This window comes from Pleurodeles waltl, chromosome 2_2 (assembly GCF_031143425.1).
Source record: "Pleurodeles waltl isolate 20211129_DDA chromosome 2_2, aPleWal1.hap1.20221129, whole genome shotgun sequence".
Taxonomy (NCBI): domain Eukaryota; kingdom Metazoa; phylum Chordata; class Amphibia; order Caudata; family Salamandridae; genus Pleurodeles; species Pleurodeles waltl.
The window spans coordinates 1163480423-1163499842 of NC_090439.1; the positions used below are offsets into that span (position 1 = coordinate 1163480423).

The window sequence follows — 19420 nt, forward strand, 5'->3', positions numbered from 1 at the left end:
GTTAAATCTCTCCACCAGTCCATTTGTTTGTGGATGATAGGGTGTGGTGAACTTGTAAGTTACACCACACTCCTTCCACATGGCCTTTAAGTATGCAGACATGAAATTGCTTCCCCTGTCTGATACTACTTCCTTTGGGAAGCCCACCCTGGAAAATATTCCCAGGAGGGCCTTTGCCACTGCAGGAGCTGTAGTGGTCCTTAAAGGAATAGCTTCAGGATATCTTGTGGCATGGTCCACTACCACCAAGATGAATCTATTGCCTGAAGCAGTAGGAGGGTCAAGGGGGCCAACTATGTCAACCCCTACCCTTTCAAAGGGAACCCCAACCACAGGCAGTGGAATAAGGGGTGCCTTTGGGGTGCCACCTGTCTTGCCACTGGCTTGACAGGTTTCACAGGACTTACAAAAATCTTTTGTGTCCTCAGACATTCTAGGCCAATGAAACAAGGGAACAAGCCTGTCCCAAGTTTTCATTTGTCCTAGATGCCCAGCTAGGGGAATGTTGTGTGCCAGAGTTAGGAGGAACTTTCTGTACTCCTGAGGAATCACTAATCTCCTGGCAGCTCCAGGTTTAGGATCCCTATGCTCAGTGTACAAGAGGTTGTCCTCCCAGTAAACTCTGTGAGAGTCACTGACATCCCCATTAGCCTGTTTGACAGCTTGCTGTCTCAGACCCTCTAATATGGGACAGGTTTGCTGTGCCACACTCAGCTCCTCTCTGGCAGGCCCCCCTTCACCCAAAAGCTCAGCAGTATCTGCTTCCAGCTCCTCTGGTGTAGGTTCTGCACAGGGAGGGAATTCTTCTTCCTCTGAAGTTGAATCCACTGTAGAGGGAGGGATAGTAGGAAGCGGTTTGCTTCTACTAGCCCTAGCTTTAGGGAGCACTTGGTCCATTGGTCCAGGATCCAAGCTTCCCTGTCCTTTTTGCTTTTTGGCCTGAGCCCTGGTTAAAGCAAAAATATGCCCTGGGATGCCCAGCAGAGGCTGCATGGGCCTCCAACTCCACATCTGACCAAGCTGATGTCTCCAAATCATTTCCTAGTAGACAGTCTACAGGTAAATCTGTGGCTACCACAACTTTCTTTGGACCAGTAACCCCCCCCCCAGTTGAGATTAACAACAGCCATGGGGTGGCTAAGTGTGTTGTTGTGAGCATCGGTTACTTGGTACTGGTGACCAAGTAGGTGTTGTTCAGGGTGGACCAGTTTCTCTATGACCATAGTCACACTGGCACCAGTGTCCCTGTAGGCCTGAACCTCAACACCATGTATTAGGGGTAGCTGTTTGTACTTATCCATATTAAGGGGACAAGCAGCTAAGGTGGCTAAATCAATAGCCCCCTCAGAGACTAACACAGCCTCTGTGGCCTCCCTAACAAGGCCAACCCCAACTAAGTTACCAATAGTGAGCCCAGCTACTCCCTTGGATTGGCTATTAGTAGGTTTGCTCCCACCACCACTGCTATTAGTAGGGATACTAGGTGTAGCAGTAGGGGTTGTAGTGGTAGGAGGCTTGGTGCTTTTCTTTGGGCAACTGAGATCTGTTGCCCAATGGCCTTTTACTTTACAAAAATAGCACCATGGTTTCTTTTCCATGTTCTGATTAAAAGAGGATTTGGGCCCACCACCCCCACCAGAGTGTTTTTGTGGGCCTGATGAAGACTCATTTTTAGATTTGTCCCCACCCTTGTCAGAAGACTTACCATCCTTCTTTTTGTTGCCATCTTTGTCACCCCCTGTATGAACTTTTCTGTTCACTCTTGTTCTGACCCATTTGTCTGCCTTCTTTCCCAATTCTTGGGGAGAGGTCAGATCAGAGTCCACCAAGTACTGGTGCAACAAATCAGACACACAATTATTAAGAATATGCTCTCTCAGGATCAAGTTATACAGGCTTTCAAAGTCAGTAACCTTACTGCCATTTAACCACCCCTCCAAGGCCTTCACTGAATGGTCAATGAAATCAACCCAGTCTTGTGAAGACTCCTTTTTGGTCTCTCTGAACTTTATCCTGTATTGTTCAGTGGTTAAGCCATAACCATCCAGGAGTGCATTCTTAAGAACTTGGAAATTATTGGCATCACTTTCTTTCACAGTAAGGAGCCTATCCCTACCTTTTCCACTAAATGATAGCCATAGGATAGCAGCCCACTGCCTTTGAGGGACATCCTGTACAACACAGGCCCTCTCAAGTGCAGCAAACCACTTGTTAATGTCATCCCCCCCCTTATAAGGGGGAACTATCTTGTGCAGATTCCTGGAATCATGCTCTTTTACAGGATGACTATGGGGAATACTGCTGCTGCCACCATGGGTTTCTAAACCCAACTTCTGTCTTTCCCTCTCTATTTCTAAAGACTGTCTATCCAAATCCAGCTGTTGCTTTTTAAGCTTCAGTCTGGTTTGTTCCACCCTCAACTTATTGAGTTCCCTTTCTAACAATCTGTCATCAGGGCTGGTGGGAGGGACATTTCTAGATACAGAGGTATGATGGGAATGAACGGAAGGAGACCTGTCCCTTACAGAGGCCACCCTAACAGCTTGGCTGACAGTGTAATGTGAGAGCACATCATCTGTATGATTTGACTCCACCTCAGTACTAACTATGCTAGACTGTCTTGTAATGGGCAGGCTAAGAAGTTTCTTCCCTGAACCTTTTCCTGGGGGAGTCCCTGGATCAGATTGAGAACCATTAGCTACTTTTTCAACAGATGGGGCACTTATGGCCTTATCCTGTTCTCTAAGCATGTTAATTAACAGTTCTAAGGAAGGATTCTTCCCTACACTCAAACCTCTCTCTATGCAGAGACTCCTTGCTCCTTTCCAGCTAAGGTGATCATATGCAAGTTTGGACAGATCAGTATTTTGGCCTGTGCCAGACATTTTTAGAGAGTTAAAGTGATAGAAAAAGAGAAAAAAGTTTTCAGAACTTTTTAGAAAGACAGAAAAAAACTTTTTAAACTTTTAAGAACTTTTTGAAAGTTTAGAAGTACTTTTCAGCACTTTGAAAACAGTGAAAAGAGGAAATGCAAAACTTTTTTGCTATGTGTACACACACTGAACTTGTTTTGTATATTTTTCTCTTATGAAAAGTACAATGACAAGAGTGGTAAGTAGTCTCAAAGCACTTATCCCACCACTGCACAACCAATGTAGGAGGCTGGACTGGCTTGTAGTGAGTACCAAGGGGTACTTGCACCTTGCACCAGGCCCAGTTATCCCTTATTAGTGTATAGGGTGTCTAGCAGCTTAGGCTGATAGATAATGGTAGCTTAGCAGAGCAGCCTAGGCTGAACTAGGAGACGTGTGAAGCTACTACAGTACCACAAGTGTCACTTGCACAATATCATAAGAAAACACAATACACAGTTATACTAAAAATAAAGGTACTTTATTTTTATGACAATATGCCAAAGTATCTCAGAGTGTACCCTCAGAGTGAGGATAGCAAATATACACAAGTTATATGTACACAATACCAAAAATATGCAGTATAGTCTTAGAAAACAGTGCAAACAATGTATAGTTACAATAGGATGCAATGGGGACACATAGGGATAGGGGCAACACAAACCATATACTCCAAAAGTGGAATGCGAACCACGAATGAACCCCAAACCTATGTGACCTTGTAGAGGGTCGCTGGGACTATTAGAAAATAGTGAGAGTTAGAAAATGAGCCCTCCCCAAGACCCTGAAAAGTGAGTGCAAAGTGCACTAAAGTTCCCCAAAAGACAAAGAAGTCGGGTTAGAGGAATAATGCAGGAAAGACACAAACCAACAATGCAACAACTGTGGATTTCCAATCTAGGGTACCTGTGGAACAAGGGGACCAAGTCCAAAAGTCACAAGCAAGTCGGAGATGGGCATATGCCCAGGAAATGCCAGCTGTGGATGCAAAGAAGCTTCTACTGGACAGAAGAAGCTGAGGTTTCTGCAGGAACGAAAAGGGCTAGAGACTTCCCCTTTGGTGGACGGATCCCTCTCGCCGTGGAGAGTCGTGCAGAAGGGTTTTCCCGCCGAAAGAACGGCAACAAGCCTTGCTAGCTGCAAATCGTGTGGTTAGCGTTTTTGGACGCTGCTGTGGCCCAGGAGGGACCAGGAGGTCGCAAATTGGACCAGGAGAGAGAGGGGACGTCGAGCAAGACAAGGAGCCCTCTCTGAAGCAGGTAGCACCCGGAGAAGTGCCAGAAACAGGCACTACGAGGATGCGTGAAACGGTGCTCACCCGAAGTTACACAAAGGAGTCCCACGTCGCCGGAGACCAACTTAGAAAGTCGTGCAATGCAGGTTAGAGTGCCGTGGACCCAGGCTTGGCTGTGCACGAAGGATTTCCGCCGGAAGTGCACAGGGGCCGGAGTAGCTGCAAAAGTCGCGGTTCCCAGCAATGCAGTCTAGCGAGGTGAGGCAAGGACTTACCTCCACCAAACTTGGACTGAAGAGTCACTGGACTGTGGGGGCCACTTGGACACAATTGCTGGATTCGAGGGACCTCGCTCGTCGTGCTGAGAGGAGACCCAAGGGACCGGTAATGCAGCTTTTTGGTGTCTGCGGTTGCAGGGGGAAGATTCCGTCGACCCATGGGAGATTTCTTCGGAGCTTCTAGTGCAGAGAGGAGGCAGACTACCCCCACAGGATCAGCGTTACAGAGTTGCAGTAGTCGTCTTTGCTACTTTGTTGCAGTGTTGCAGGCTTCCAGCGCGGTCAGCAGTCGATTCCTTGGCAGAAGGTGAAGAGAGAGATGCAGAGGAACTCTGATGAGCTCTTGCATTCGTTATCTAAAGTTTCCCCAGAGACAGAGACCCTAAATAGCCAGAAAAGAGGGTTTGGCTACCTAGGAGAGAGGATAGGCTACTAACACCTGAAGGAGCCTATCAGAAGGAGTCTCTGACGTCACCTGGTGGCACTGGCCACTCAGAGCAGTCCAGTGTGCCAGCAGCACCTCTGTTTCCAAGATGGCAGAGGTCTGGAGCACACTGGAGGAGCTCTGGACACCTCCCAGGGGAGGTGCAGGTCAGGGGAGTGGTCACTCCCCTTTCCTTTGTCCAGTTTCGCGCCAGAGCAGGGCTAAGGGGTCCCTGAACCGGTGTAGACTGGCTTATGCAGAATTGGGCACATCTGTGCCCAAGAAAGCATTTCCAGAGGCTGGGGGAGGCTACTCCTCCCCTGCCTTCACACCATTTTCCAAAGGGAGAGGGTGTAACACCCTCTCTCAGAGGAAGTCCTTTGTTCTGCCATCCTGGGACAAGCCTGGCTTGACCCCAGGGGGGCAGAAACCTGTCTGAGGGGTTGACAGCAGCAGCAGCTGCAGTGAAACCCCAGGAAAGGCAGTACCAGGGTCTGTGCTACAGACCACTGGGGTCATGGAATTGTCCCAATAATGCCAGGATGGAATAGAGGGGGCAATTCCATGATCTTAGACATGTTACATGGCCATATTCGGAGTTACCATTGTGAAGCTACATATAGGTAGTGACCTATATGTAGTGCACGCGTGTAATGGTGTCCCCGCACTCACAAAGTTCAGGGAATTGGCCCTGAACAATGTGGGGGGACCTTGGCTAGTGCCAGGGTGCCCTCACACTAAGTAACTTTGCACCTAACCTTTACCAGGTAAAGGTTAGACATATAGGTGACTTATAAGTTACTTAAGTGCAGTGTAAAATGGCTGTGAAATAATGTGGACGTTATTTCACTCAGGCTGCAGTGGCAGGCTTGTGTAAGAATTGTCAGAGCTCCCTATGGGTGGCAAAAGAAATGCTGCAGCCCATAGGGATCTCCTGGAACCCCAATACCCTGGGTACCTCAGTACCATATACTAGGGAATTATAAGGGTGTTCCAGAAAGCCAATGTAAATTGGTAAAATTGGTCACTAGCCTGTTAGTGACAATTTGAAAGAAATGAGAGAGCATAACCACTGAGGTTCTGATTAGCAGAGCCTCAGTGAGACAGTTAGTCACTACACAGGTAACACATTCAGGCACACTTATGAGCACTGGGGCCCTGGTGAACAGGGTCCCAGTGACACATACAACTAAAACAACATATATACAGTGAAAAATGGGGGTAACATGCCAGGCAAGATGGTACTTTCCTACAGGAGAGAACTATGCATCCCTGTCAATTGCAATTCGGAGGTATACACTTATAGACAGGCATGAAGTATCTCATGTGTGGGTGTGAAGAGATACTATCAACTGTAAAAGGACATGCAGATTCTGAGTTACACCATTTTCTAGCAGAAAGTTGGTCTGTCATACTCCAGCATCCTTCTATGACCCATAAACTTCTGAATGTGCATGGACAACATTATTAGATTATCACTGCTAGGAAAATGTGGACAATACCTAGACTTCTTTGAATTTTATTTCTCTTCAGCCCTACTGAGAAAGAAAATAAGGAAAAGTTGCCTAAAGATTTTTCCAGCAGATTCTAAAAGCACAAATTAGGGAACCCCTTTTTATGCACCAAGACAAAAACAGTTCCTTCCTTGCCTTTTGGAAGGCGCCATATCAATTCTAAACAGTTAACATGTCAGGATTCATGGGCAAGGATCAGGCTTTTTTTCCCATCAGGATCCCACCTAAGCTTCCTGCCCATGACAATTTGCAGCTTTTATTCCCTGTATTACTTGGTATTCTTTGGGAGGCGGGGTCACTCGCTTGGGTCACACTCACAACCTCCAACTATTTCATGTTCCATCACATTCTCACTTCTGATAATTGTACACAAATCCTGTCTGTAAGATATCTAATCATGAGCTGAGACTGGAAATGATACAAACTTCCTGACTACATTCATGGTCTAAGATTACTTTCCAAAATGAGCTTGATTCATTAGCTTGCAATATTTCAGGCAGGGAACACCACAGACTGCAATCACGGGATCTCCTAGATGGTTTAACTTCAATTTCGAATTTCTTTCCACAAAATCACCTGGTTGGCTTCTCACTGAAGCCTTCTCCGCTTTCAGTGCAGTGGTAGTGTTTCTCCCGAGTATGTATTCTATGATGTATGATCAGTATGTCTTAGTGAAGCTTTCCCCACTTTTTGTGCCCCAATAAGGCTTCTAAGTAGCATGACTGTTCTCTTACATTTTCCGCACTAAATCAGCCTTTACGGAGTATGGATCCTCCAATGCAGTAACAGACCTTGCTTTGAGTGAAGCTTTTCCCCACACTCTGTACATTTATATAGTTTCTCCTATGTACTGATTATTCATATCGCCACAGTATGCTATTTTCCATATTCTGTTCTTCGATATGGTTTTTCACCATTGTGGATTCTTTGGTGTATTAACATTTTTGGCTTAAGACTGAACCTTTTTCCACATTCTGTACAACAATATGGTTTCTCCCCAGTGTGGACTCGCTGGTGTATCAACAAACTGTGTGTCTTAATGAACCTTTTCCCACATTCTGCACACTGAAAAGGTTTCTCACCTGTATGAGTTGTCTGATGTCCCAATAGTGAGCTCTTTTGCGTAAAGCTTTTCCCACATTCTGTGCACTGATAGGGTTTCTCACCAGTATGGATTCTTTGGTGTATTAACATAGTTTTCTTAAGGGCAAAATTTTTCCCACAGTCTGCACAATGATAGGGTTTCTCACCAGTATGGACTCTCTGGTGCATCAACAAATTGTAGGTCTTAATGAATCTTTTCCCACATTCTGTACACTGAAATGGTTTTTCACCTGTATGAATTCTCTGATGTGTCAACAGTGTTCTCTTTTGAGTGAAGCTTTTTCCACATTCTGTACAGTGAAAAGGTTTCTCACCAGTATGGAGTCTCTGATGATCCACAACCATGTGCTTCTCGTTAAAGCTTTTTCCACATTCTTTACACTCAAAGGGTTTCTCACCAGTATGGATTCTCTTATGTACGATGAGTGTGGTTCTTTGAGTGAAGCTTTTCCCGCATTCTGTGCACCAATGGCGTTTCTCAGCAATATGGCTTCTTTGGTGACTTAACATATCGGTCTCATGAGTGAAGCCTTTCCCACATTTTGTTAACTGAAAGTGTTTCTCACCAGTATGGACTCTCAGGTGTCTCAACAAATTGTATTCTGCAATGAAGCTTTTCTCACATTCTGTACACTGAAAGGGTTTCTCACCAGTATGGGTTCTATGATGCCTCCTCAGTGTGCTCTTCCGAGTGAAGCTTTTTCCACAGTCTGTACATTGATAGGGCTTCTCACCAGAATGGACTCTCTGATGTATGAGAAGATTTCTTTTCCGAGTGAACACTTCTCCACATTCAGTACACTGGTAGGGTTTCTCACCAGTATGGTCTCTTTGATGTAAGAAAAGATTTGTTTTGCGAGTGAAGATTTGCCCACATTCTGCACACTGATAGGGTTTCTCCCCAGTATGGGTTCTATGATGCCTCCTCAGTGTGCTCTTCAGAGTGAAGCTTTTTCCACAGTCTGTACATTGATAGGGCTTCTCACCAGAATGGACTCTCTGATGTATGAGAAGATTTCTTTTACGAGTGAACACTTTTCCACATTCTGCACACTGATAGGGTTTCTCACCAATATGGACTCTGTGGTGTATCAACAAATTGTGTCTATCTATGAAGCTTTTACCACATTCTGTGCAGTTACAGGGTTTCTCACCCATATTGATTCTCTGGTGTTTTAGTAGCTTCTCTGGCTCAGTGAAGTGTTTTCCACATCCAATATACTGGTAAAGTTCCTTCCCAGAAAGTATTCTCTGATAATTCAACAGAGGATTCAGTGAGTCAAGCTTTCTCACACTGTTACAGTTTCTCCTAAGGATATTCTGATGCTGAACACATTTTTGATTAGAAGGAAAACGAGGTCACACTCTGTGCACTGATGTGGGGTTGTCACCTTATAAATTATAGATCATCTGATACAACTATAGATGTGAGCTTTGAGTGATGTTCACCTCGGACTCTACACTAGAACGTATCTCGCCACAGCAGAACATCTGAGGTACATATAGAAATACTGAGTAAAACCTTTTTTACGCTCTTTAATGATACAGGTTATCGTCACTGGGTTGGATGTTTAAAGTGCCCATAAGGATGAGCTCCGTATGAAGGTTTATCTCACAATAGGCCAGTGTTTCTCCCCAGAATTAATTGCACAATGTGCAATACAGGGCCAACCTTCGAGTGGAGGCTTACTCAGATGATTCTGCACACCGATACAATTTTTCTTCTTGTGGTGCTGTGCAGGACTGGTGCTGGGGTGCTGTGGGTCTCTTCATCAGGACCTTTGAATCTGTGAATGAGAAACAAAATGTTTATATGTGGCTAAAAGACGGAGAAGCTGGATGAGGAAGGGTAATTTTGAAGATGAGAGGCACAGAAGGAGAAATGCATCAATGGCTGTACTAGAGATATTAAAGCCCAAGAGTTAAAGCATACATTTTCTATACAATTTCCTGGTTGCACCTGGTGAACTAGTGGGTCCACTGGGTGCAGCTGCCAATCATGAATCTTGATCACACCCGTCTAGTTTTGAAATACAGCCTCTTGAAGTCTGTGGCCCTTTGACTATGACTCTTGGTTGCTAGCCCAGCATTAGTAACCTCTCTAGCCTGACCACTGACTATTAAGAACAGTTAATTCTGTGAATCATCCCTCCATTGGCACAGACCCAAACTACCAAATCCAAGGAAGCACCATTCAAAAGGTGCAAGGACCTTGAGCACTTTGGGAAGTCTTTGTTAATGCAGTAAATATTGGATTACTTTTATGAGCAAATTAGCAGTGCTCCAACTCTATCAAATTAGCTTTTTCATACCATTTCTGACCTATGACACTATAAGGCAAGTCAGTCCTCTCCCATGCTACCAAAGCATCTATTTGAGAATATTTTATGCCATTTCAAAAATAAGGCTTCTAAAACCCAAATCTTGGAGGAAAATGTCTCCTCTAACTTGTAAATGATTATGCAACCTACGCCTCACCTACAAACACTGTTAAAATTTGAGCCAATGGGAGAGGTGCAGCTCAGCGTAGCATTTTTAGGTATTCAGACTTCTGCCTCCCTCAAAGAGCTTTTTCTGGCATCAACAATGAAAAGAAAAACAAAAAACAGCAGAACCCTTTTGTTCACTAAAGCTGCTTCAACTACTGAATAGTTGTTGGCCTGAAAATGGGGATGCCCGGGTTTTAAAAACAATTTTTTTAAATCACTGCAGTCAGACGATCTGAATAATTACCACCTTGTCTTAAAAGAACCTTAAATTCTGGAGAAAAAAAATTCTTGTGATGCTTGTTCAGTAACAGAGGCAGAAATACCTTATTGCATCTTCTACAGGAGGGATTTTTCTGTGACAAATTAGGTGAGCCTGGTTCCAGGGCATCTTATGAGGCATCTAAATGTAAGGATGGAACATCAACTTAAAGCACCTTAAAGGAAGAGGACTAGGCCCTGCTACAATGGTCAACAAATAGGGGTAAGAAGTACAATAGGAAGAAAATAAAACATCCCCAATGTAGTGCTTTAGCACAATTAATGAATGTCCTCATTTGAGTCACTGATGCCCCTTTTCTGTCCAGTGAGCAGCCTGGTTCCTCAAGGGAGGACTTTTATTTGAGGGGCATCAGATTTACAATTTCTTTTACTTTGCAGGAAATTGTTTCCAGCACACTCAAATATGCCACTTTCTGTTCTTCTAGCAGTAGTCTTTTTAATACATTGATAGGGGTGTTAAGGTTGTCCAGTTCTATCTCTATTCGTTTGAGGGGGAAGTTTGCAACTTGCTTTTTTGTTCCTTATTGTGTGCAATTGTGTTGCTGATTCAATTGCCCCGCACAGACATTTTGCTGAAGGAGGATTCAGACTCTACTGAGGTACTGAAAGGAGAATAGATGTTTCATCCTGTGCTGCACTTCACCCCCCCCCCCTCCACACTGGGCTTCAACCTGATTTAGCACTTGATAAGCCCAGATCAGACCACTCGCTTAATAAAGGCTAAAGCAAATTCTTCATAGCGAGCAGTCACCTCACCACCAACAGCATTCACCTCCATCCACCACCACTCACCTCATGCCACTTCCTCAGTACTAACAGTTCTGCCCTCCCCCACTGGTCCGCCTGGATCAGACTATTATTGGAAATTCTCATGGACACCAAAAGATACTAGCACCACTCCATCATGGGGGCTTTGTCGTTGAGAGGTAGTGCTATCTAGGAGCAGCTGGGTTTCTCTTAGAGCTCTGTTGAAAAGCTCCTGCCACAGCTTGGATAGGGGCAGCTGTGTTTTGACCCCTTTCATCATAGCATACTGGCAGTTTCTTAGTGGCTTAATGCTACTCTAATTGTTTGGGGTGTGATTAAAACCTTTACTTGCTTGCACAATAGACAGGAAGAAAGACTTTCAGCTCCATAACATTCTACGAAAAACGTAAAATGCCCAGGTTAAAATGGAAAGCTATGTTCACTGGGTATAATGAAAGTCAGGAGACTTTCGCCCCAGAGCTTTGGAGAACAAACGTAATGGGCCATACAAGATAGTCCAGACGACAGCTCTCTACTACTCGGTGGACACAGGTACCACAAGCAAACCAAAAAGGATGGTCTATGTGAACGAGCTGAAGCCTTACTTCTGGAAAGATTACACACTTAGGCCCTCATTACAACATCGGCGGTCTTTTGATAAGGCCGCCGAGGCTGCGGGAGCCAGAATACTGCCAGTGCCGGCGGTATTTCTAGCTCCCCTTTATGACTTTTCCACTGGGCCAGCGGACAGTAACAGTGTTACCGTCCACTGGCCCAGTGGAAAAGTCACATCAACATTGCTGCTGGCTCGTAAAAGAGCCGGCGGCAATGCTGATGTGCAGCGGTTGCAGTAGCACCCGTCGCGCATTTCACTGCCCGAAATTCGGGCAGTGAAATGCGCGACAGGGCTATGCCTGGGGGCCCCTGCACTGCCCATGCCAAGTGCATGGGCAGTGCAGGGGCCCCCAGGGGCCCCCCCAGTCCCCTTACCGCCAGCCATTCCATGGTGGTGTTTACCGCCGTGGCCAGGCTGGTGGTCGGGGACTCATAATCCCCGCCCTGGGGATTATGACCGCCAGGCGAAAGCCTGGCTGTATAGTGGAGGGGCCGGCAGTATGGCCGTGGCTACTGCGCCACGGTCATAATAGCTGGTGGAAAACCGCCAGCTTACCGCCGGCCGCCAGGGTCATAATGAGACCCTAAATGTTATGAGTACAACAGAGGAGGGTGAGGATGACAATGAGCCTCGTCCTCACTACTGCATAGTGACATGAAGGGTGACACTGTGCAAGGGGTTCCGTTAGCTCCCAACTCAACACCTGAGTGACAGAGAGAATGCAACAAAGTGTTCAGAAAGTTTTCCAACCTGTTCGCGCTGACTATATGATTGACTCTGTCGGTATGCACAACACAGACCTAGGAGACAGACTGCCAGTGGAGGGCAGAAGGTAAAGAACGGCTGGCTGGGTTCTGGGCTGCATCAAGGAGGAAGTTGCTAAGAGACTGGAGAGAAATCTCGTAGTACACGGTCTAGTCTTGGGGAGTACAAGAGCAACGGTCTACCCACCTGCTGATGTGTGTCAACTTTCGAGCCCTTAATGAGGTAACCAAGAGCGATGCCCATCCAATCCCAAAAGCGGCTGAGCTTATGGATCACTTAGGTGCTGCAAAGTCCTTCAGCACCTTTGATCTTACCAGTGACTATTGGCACAGTTAGCACCAAGTGCCAAGGAAGAAACTGCATTTTCTCTGCAAGAGGGGTTTAAGGTGATGCACTTTAGGCTGAAGAATGCTCCTGCCACTTTTTAGCGATTGCCCAACCATGTTCTCGCAGGGCTGGAGCAGTTCTCTGTGGTCTACCTGGATGATATTGCACTGTTTAGCAATTCATTGCAGGACCACCTGAGACACCTAGGACAGGTGTTGGCCAAGATACAAGAGTCATAAATGTCCATCAAGGCAACCAAGTATCAGGTGGGGCAGTCCATTGTTTTCTACCTTTGGCATGAGGTGGGTAACGGGAAGATTCACCTGTTGCATGCCAAGATTCAGTCTGCGCTGGAGTAAGAGGTACCTACTACCCAGACTGAAGTGAGGGCCTTTTTAGGACTCATCAGGTATTTTGGGAACTTAGTGGCAAACTATGAAAATATAGTTACCACATTACCTGCTTTGACCTCCAGGAAGCGGCCCAGAAAAGTGACATGGACTAAAGAGCGTCAAAAGGCATTTGAGGAGCTAAAGAAGGCACTATGCAACGAATCAATACTGAAATCTCTTGACTAAAGTCAACCTTTCATTTTACGTACAGGTGCATCTGATAACAGAGTCTGAGTTGTGTTAAGTCAACTGGATGACAAAGGTGGAGGGCATCTGCTAGCCTTTATTAGTAATTAGTTACTACCCATGGAACAGAACTGGGCAGCTACTAAAAAAGAGTGTGTTGCCACAGTATGGTCCTTAAGTAAGGTCTGCTCTTACTTGTTTGGCACCAGGTTTGTAGCGCAAACGAATCATCTGCCAGTCAAGTGATTGATGGCTAAGAAAGGAGAGAATGCCATGTTGTTGAAATAGTCCATGTCTCTGCAAGAATTAGATTTTGTAGAGGAGCACCAAGCCACAATGAACCACGGGAATGCAGATGGACAGTCCTGCTGTTTCGGCTGATCTGATGACCCAACCTCTCCGGTTCAGGGCAGTCTGGTCTGGTAGGGGCGTCTGGTGGGACAGAAAAGTCCCCTGCATGGTGATGGATGTGCACCTCTACCCAGAGTGTCCCAGTTGCAACAACCTCTGGATTCTTGGTGCATGCATGTGTGCCATTACCTAGGGCTGCCCCACCGATTGCTGGCTTGTTAGACTGTGCCCATAGCGCACTGGTTAAGGGCAACTACACGTACCAAGAGTTAATAGCTCAGGTGCAGTGGTGGAAGCATACAGTTTTTGAAATGGTGATCAGTAATGTGAACAGGTTGTTTTGACTGTGTAACTGGAGTGAGGCCTACTGCCCCACTCATGGAACGTTCAGCTTTGGTGTAGCCAACTCACTCTTGGAGTACATGATATAATATCTACCCGTGCACAGCATGTGTTTGCATGTTGGTACGTATGGGTTCCTGACTTTAGTACAGTACATGGAGGCCTGAGGTTTCCATATTGGAAACCCAGGGCATTGGAAAAGCAAATGGAAGTGGAGGAGCTATGTCAGGCAGATTTGTGGATTGCCAGCATTCCAGAGAGCGGGATAGGACACCAAATGGGGGAAGGGAGAGCCAAGCTCTGCTGTGCAATTCAAAAGGTCTCTGATTCGTGAAAGGTGACTGGTCAGTGGGGACTGGGAAGAGGATAGGGCTGATAAGGGAAACACAGCAGAGACGAGGAATCACAATGATCAGGACTGGGGTCTTTTTAACCTTTTTGTTGGGATACATCAGTGAGGCTGACATTTAGGTATGATCCAGTAGTCACTCCCATGGACTGCGTTATGGAGCTATCAAGTGTGGAGTCTCTCCTGCTGTGACAAACTGCTTCCAAGGCAATAGAATAAACAGAGGAGTGGGCACTTCAAACGAAGCAACCCCTCCCCCCCCCCACTCAAACTTCAAAGACTAAGACATTAAATAACATCTGTGTCTGGAAATGGATTATAAAAAGGGGAGCTTGAGGCTTCCAAAAGCTCAAACCTTAGATGTACATCAGTGTGGTGTAGCTCAGCACGACTTTGGATCATTGTGATCAGGACAAGAGATTAGGGTCTGGTGGGAAAGGGGATATCACCCAGGAGAATCTCGACTACTTAACCTGGAGCCTCAGCATCTGCCTGCAGGGACCAGAGGACCCTGTGAGAAGGAGATCACCTTTGGAAGAAGCAAGGTCCAGTAGGGATCCTGTTGAGTGGACCCCAGAAGCAAGGTGTGAGATTCATGGTCAAGTCAGGACCGCAAAAAACAATTGGGCCATTCACCAATCTGCTGCTAAAGTTGGCGACATATGCCAGGAAAGTCGAACTTGAAAAATAAGCATGGTCTTAACTGAGGAAAGCCAGCACCCTGTGCAGCAATGTGACCAGAGAGGACGGTATCCTGTGTGGTGGTGCTTGCGACCCCCATATGCAACGTGGTGGCTGCAGGGGAGAGACAGGCCTGTCACCCTTGTGCAACATAGAAAAGGGAAGCCTAGCCTGTTGTAAACCGTGTAATCAGAGCATCTGCTTTGGCACCTCAGACCAGAAGCTGCACAAGACATGCCGCTAGAATAAGGAGGATTTACAACAAAAAAAACAAAAAAACAAAAATCAGAGGAGTGCTGTGGCTGTCCAGCAGGCTTGCCTGTGGTGATGAAGCTATCGCTCATTGCCCGGCACCCACTTGCGTTGACTGTGGAGCCGAATTTCTGAACGCCTACAAGCCGCTTCTACACTCCCAGGCTTTCCATACCATAACACTAGTAGAAGCTGGTAAGACTGATCACCAAGTCACAGGGCCACTGGGGGAACTTGCTCTGAAGATAGTTGCTCAGTTCTGAAGCACTTTCACTCTAAAACCATTGTGGAACATCTAACACTCGAACTTGCTAGCAGGCCTAATCTAGTTGTTGCCCCAGTCAGTATGCAGGGGAACAGGTCTCAGGATCTTGCACGGACACCCCTAGAGTGCCAAACTTATGAAGACTTAGGGGGTTATTCTAACTTTGGAGGAGGTGTTAATCCGTCCCAAAAGTGACGGAAAAGTGACGGATTTACCACCAGCCGTATTACGAGTCCATTATATCCTATGGAACTCGTAATACGGCTGGTGGTATATCAGTCACTTTACCGTCACTTTTGGGACGGATTAACACTCCTCCAAAGTTAGAATAACCCCCTTAGTATATTATTTGTTGTGTGATGTATTTCATTTTGTGTTAATATAGTAACACTACTTTTTTCAGCGAGTATTTTGCTGGAGACTCATTTACTGGGGTTGCTATGTATATTTTGAGTCTTGTGTCCATCTAAACCTTGCACCTAACTCCCATTGAGAAGCCCTGGAATGTTTATCTTGTGCTATGACAGAGTCAAACATTGAAGGGTAGTACTTGCAGAGGTAGTCAGGATCAATACTAGGCTGGGCACTGGGATAGCAGGAGTAAAAGCCCACAACACCCACAGTTGGGCCCTGCCTGTCCAGTAAAACACAAACACACTCGCCCCACCCCCTTAGGTAATTATCTTTCTGGTGGATACTGTAGCTATCTGCAGATTCCTCACCTCTTAACTATCCTCCAGGTGCCAGACTGTATTCAGAAAAGTTGAAATAGCTCTTCTCTGCAAAAAGGTGGCACCACAGCTCCAAATGGGCTCTGGTACCTTCTTGTACAGGAGGACAATGAGCCGTGTGGTACCACCCAGGTGCGCTGCATTCTGTTTCTGTTCTTTTTTCCAGAGACAGAAAGACACACACACTAACTAGAGATAAAAAAGAACCAACTTCAGATCTTATTTTATCATTAATAGCGTCAGTACTACTGAATTACATTCCTAACCTTGCCCATAAAACTGCACTCAGTGAGGACATCTCTAGAAAATTCAATACAGATGCAAGAATCGTCCACATACTCTGCTACGTTCCCTTCTGCACAGTTCACATCGTTTCTGAGCATACACGCAATAAATGCAGCTCATATATCTTAAAGATTCACTTTTCTCAAATGTTCTCGCAGGTCACAGCATTTCTTCAAATCAAGAATCCAGGCTTCAATTCATAGTAGACTGTTTTCACATGAACACAGTGCTATCCTACCTTTTGTCAGTAGTGGTTCTCCTGTATCCCCACCATACAGTACCACTGGCCCCTTGGCATTCCCACTACCGCCATTTTTCAGTCATGTTAATCACTTCTCCCCAAGATGTCTGCAGTCAGAGAATAGCGAGCTCAGAAGTATAAAATCAGCCCCATCGATTAACATCGAACACGCCAGTCAGTGGTATCTGGTTACATGTGTTATGAGCCTTATGGAGCATAATCATTTCAACATAACTACTCACAGTGCAATAGCCTGTGCTTATAATTACACGAAGTGCACGTGTTTTGTCTGCACAGATATTGCCATTAATCACCTGTGAGAAGTATATGTGCCACCTTTTCCCATCTCTCCTGGCTCTTTGTTGTCAGAGTTGCCATCAGACTCATCCTCGTTATAAAAAATAAACAAACAATTTTGCCTAATGGCTTTGTCTAAGGCTTCAAACGTTGTGCGGTCCTATGTTAAAAGCTGGCAAAACAGAATCTGTCTCGTATTTAAACTTATCATATGTCAAAAAATCCAGGATCTTTCATCACCCTTTGCTCTTTAACTTTTCTAGCAACAAAAATCTATCCTCATTGACAAAATCCCCAAAATGTGTTTTTCAAGTTTCAGAAGTAGAGGGAGGTATCTTTGTTCATATGTGATTGACATCCCAGGAAAGTTCATACACAACTCAACTTACCATGAACCAACAATTTATCCCTCTCCTCGCCAACAAGACTTTAACTATTGTAATACCCGCGACTCCAGCCAGAGAAGCCAGTGTTCTTTCCACCTGGTCACATGAACAAATCTCTACTTCCTCAAACCAATATGATGCACAATGGGTCTGATACTTGAAAATATATCTGAAAGCCAGGTCTGTAAGGGTACCCATGGTATAAGATTGCACAGTGATATCCCAAACTAGCCCTGGTTTCCCGCTAACATATAGTAATCTAGTACAGGCTTACCCAAGGAGAAACTCTTGTGTGTAGTCCACCCAAATAAATTAGACGCTTTTGCTTGGCTGAATTAATATATGTATACCAAAGCAGAAAAGTATGTATTCTGGATGAAAATGTGTTTAGTTTTAGTTTTTAGAACTCACAAACTGATATTTGGGGGGAAAAAAATGTTGAATTTCCTAAATATATTTGAAGCTGATATTTGAGTTGTAAATCATGTGGCATTGGGGAGACTTAGTACTAACATTACTGCCCTGGCGCCAAGGGCATTGCAGCTATTGCTGTTATGTATTTCCCAGGTAAAGGCATTCCATATTTGCAAAGCCTTTTTAGGGTCGAGCGCAAAGCTCTCTGTCCTTGGTGAAATCTCTCAGTGGGCTTTTAACCACGCTCATGTCAAGCCCATTAGTTTGGTTGATTCGTGGGCTTATCTTTTAAAATTTGCTTGATTTAATTAGTGAAAGGCAAGCATACGTCATGCCTTTTCCGGTGTTTAGCCTGCCTCGAGCGCACCGGCCAACTACTGAAAACATACGAGGCTCCATGTTTTCCGTATGGTTTCTGCACTATTTATTTCGTAGGCAGCGCAATCTCACTGGGCAATAGTAGAGCGCTTTGCATGACATCGACCCTGTTACATGGATAGTTGCACTTTTGCCGGTTACATGGATAATTGCACTTTTGCCGGTTTCATGGATAATTGCACTTTTGCCGATACGGTTCACTGCATGCGAACTTCTGTTTCCTTTTGTGTGTTTGCTTTGCGCTCATGTGGGCCATCGGCTCGCTTATGTGAAACTGTTTTACTTTTCATTTTCAGTTTATGTGGCAAGAAAAGTCTGGTTAGGAGTTTACAATGCTAATAGCTTTAACTCGAGTAAACGTTTGACCCATTGCATTGCAAATGCTTGTTTAAATTTCTACTGGCAACCCTGCCTGTTGCACTGACATGGTTACTTCTGGTCAATGTGCATACGGTGGCATTAACGTGCTCTTGTCTGACCTGGTAACTATTACAACACAAATAATATTAGTAGCTCAAGATGATTTTCAACTAACATAAGAAGCTCTTGTTACAGAAAACATTTTAGACCCCTGATTTGGGACATGTGTATTGTAATCAGTGAAAGTATTCACCTGATGGAAATAAGGGATATTCAGAAAAAATACAGAAATTTGGTTACCACTACCAAATTCAGCAGTGGCATTCTACAATTTGCAATCTTATTCACACCCCTGCCAAGGTGTCCGTTTTCTTCAGAGCTGCGCAATAATTATTTCAATGACGTCCCCAGTTCCCAGACTAACCTCAATTCTCAAGTAGCAAATGTAGTCTGCTTTCCATATCAACCGAAACTTTCCACCTGTACATCAGTGGCATTAGCTCAGATTTTACCCTAGTTAAATTAGTATCAGAATCAGAATCTTATGACCTCATGAAGGGTACCCTGATTGAGGGCTTTGGATTCTCCACTGAGGAGTATAGAATTAGATTCAGGGGGGCTCAAAAATCCCCGAGCCAGACCTGGGTTGATTTTGTAGACTACTCAGTGAAAACACTGGATGGTTGGGTAACTGGAAATGAAGTGCATGACTATGTTGGGCTTTATAATTTGTTTATGAAAGAACACATTTTAAGTAACTGCTTCAATGAAAAGTTGCATCAGTATCTGGTAGACCTAGGTCCAATTTCTCCCCAAGAATT

At 45.1% G+C, this 19420-nt stretch overlaps 1 protein-coding gene across 1 annotated transcript in view; it reads right to left on the bottom strand.

The window, feature by feature from the left end:
• LOC138283009 (zinc finger protein 484-like) overlaps positions 1 to 19420 on the bottom strand; it is a 146700-nt gene that overhangs the window by 95164 nt on the left and 32116 nt on the right. Inside the window, exon 2 of the mRNA XM_069221124.1 lies at positions 5827 to 9253. Within this exon, the coding sequence (XP_069077225.1) occupies positions 7239 to 8624 (1386 nt within the window). The 5' untranslated portion in view covers positions 8625 to 9253 and the 3' untranslated portion in view covers positions 5827 to 7238. Of the gene's footprint in view, positions 9254 to 19420 lie in introns of the transcript that reaches the window.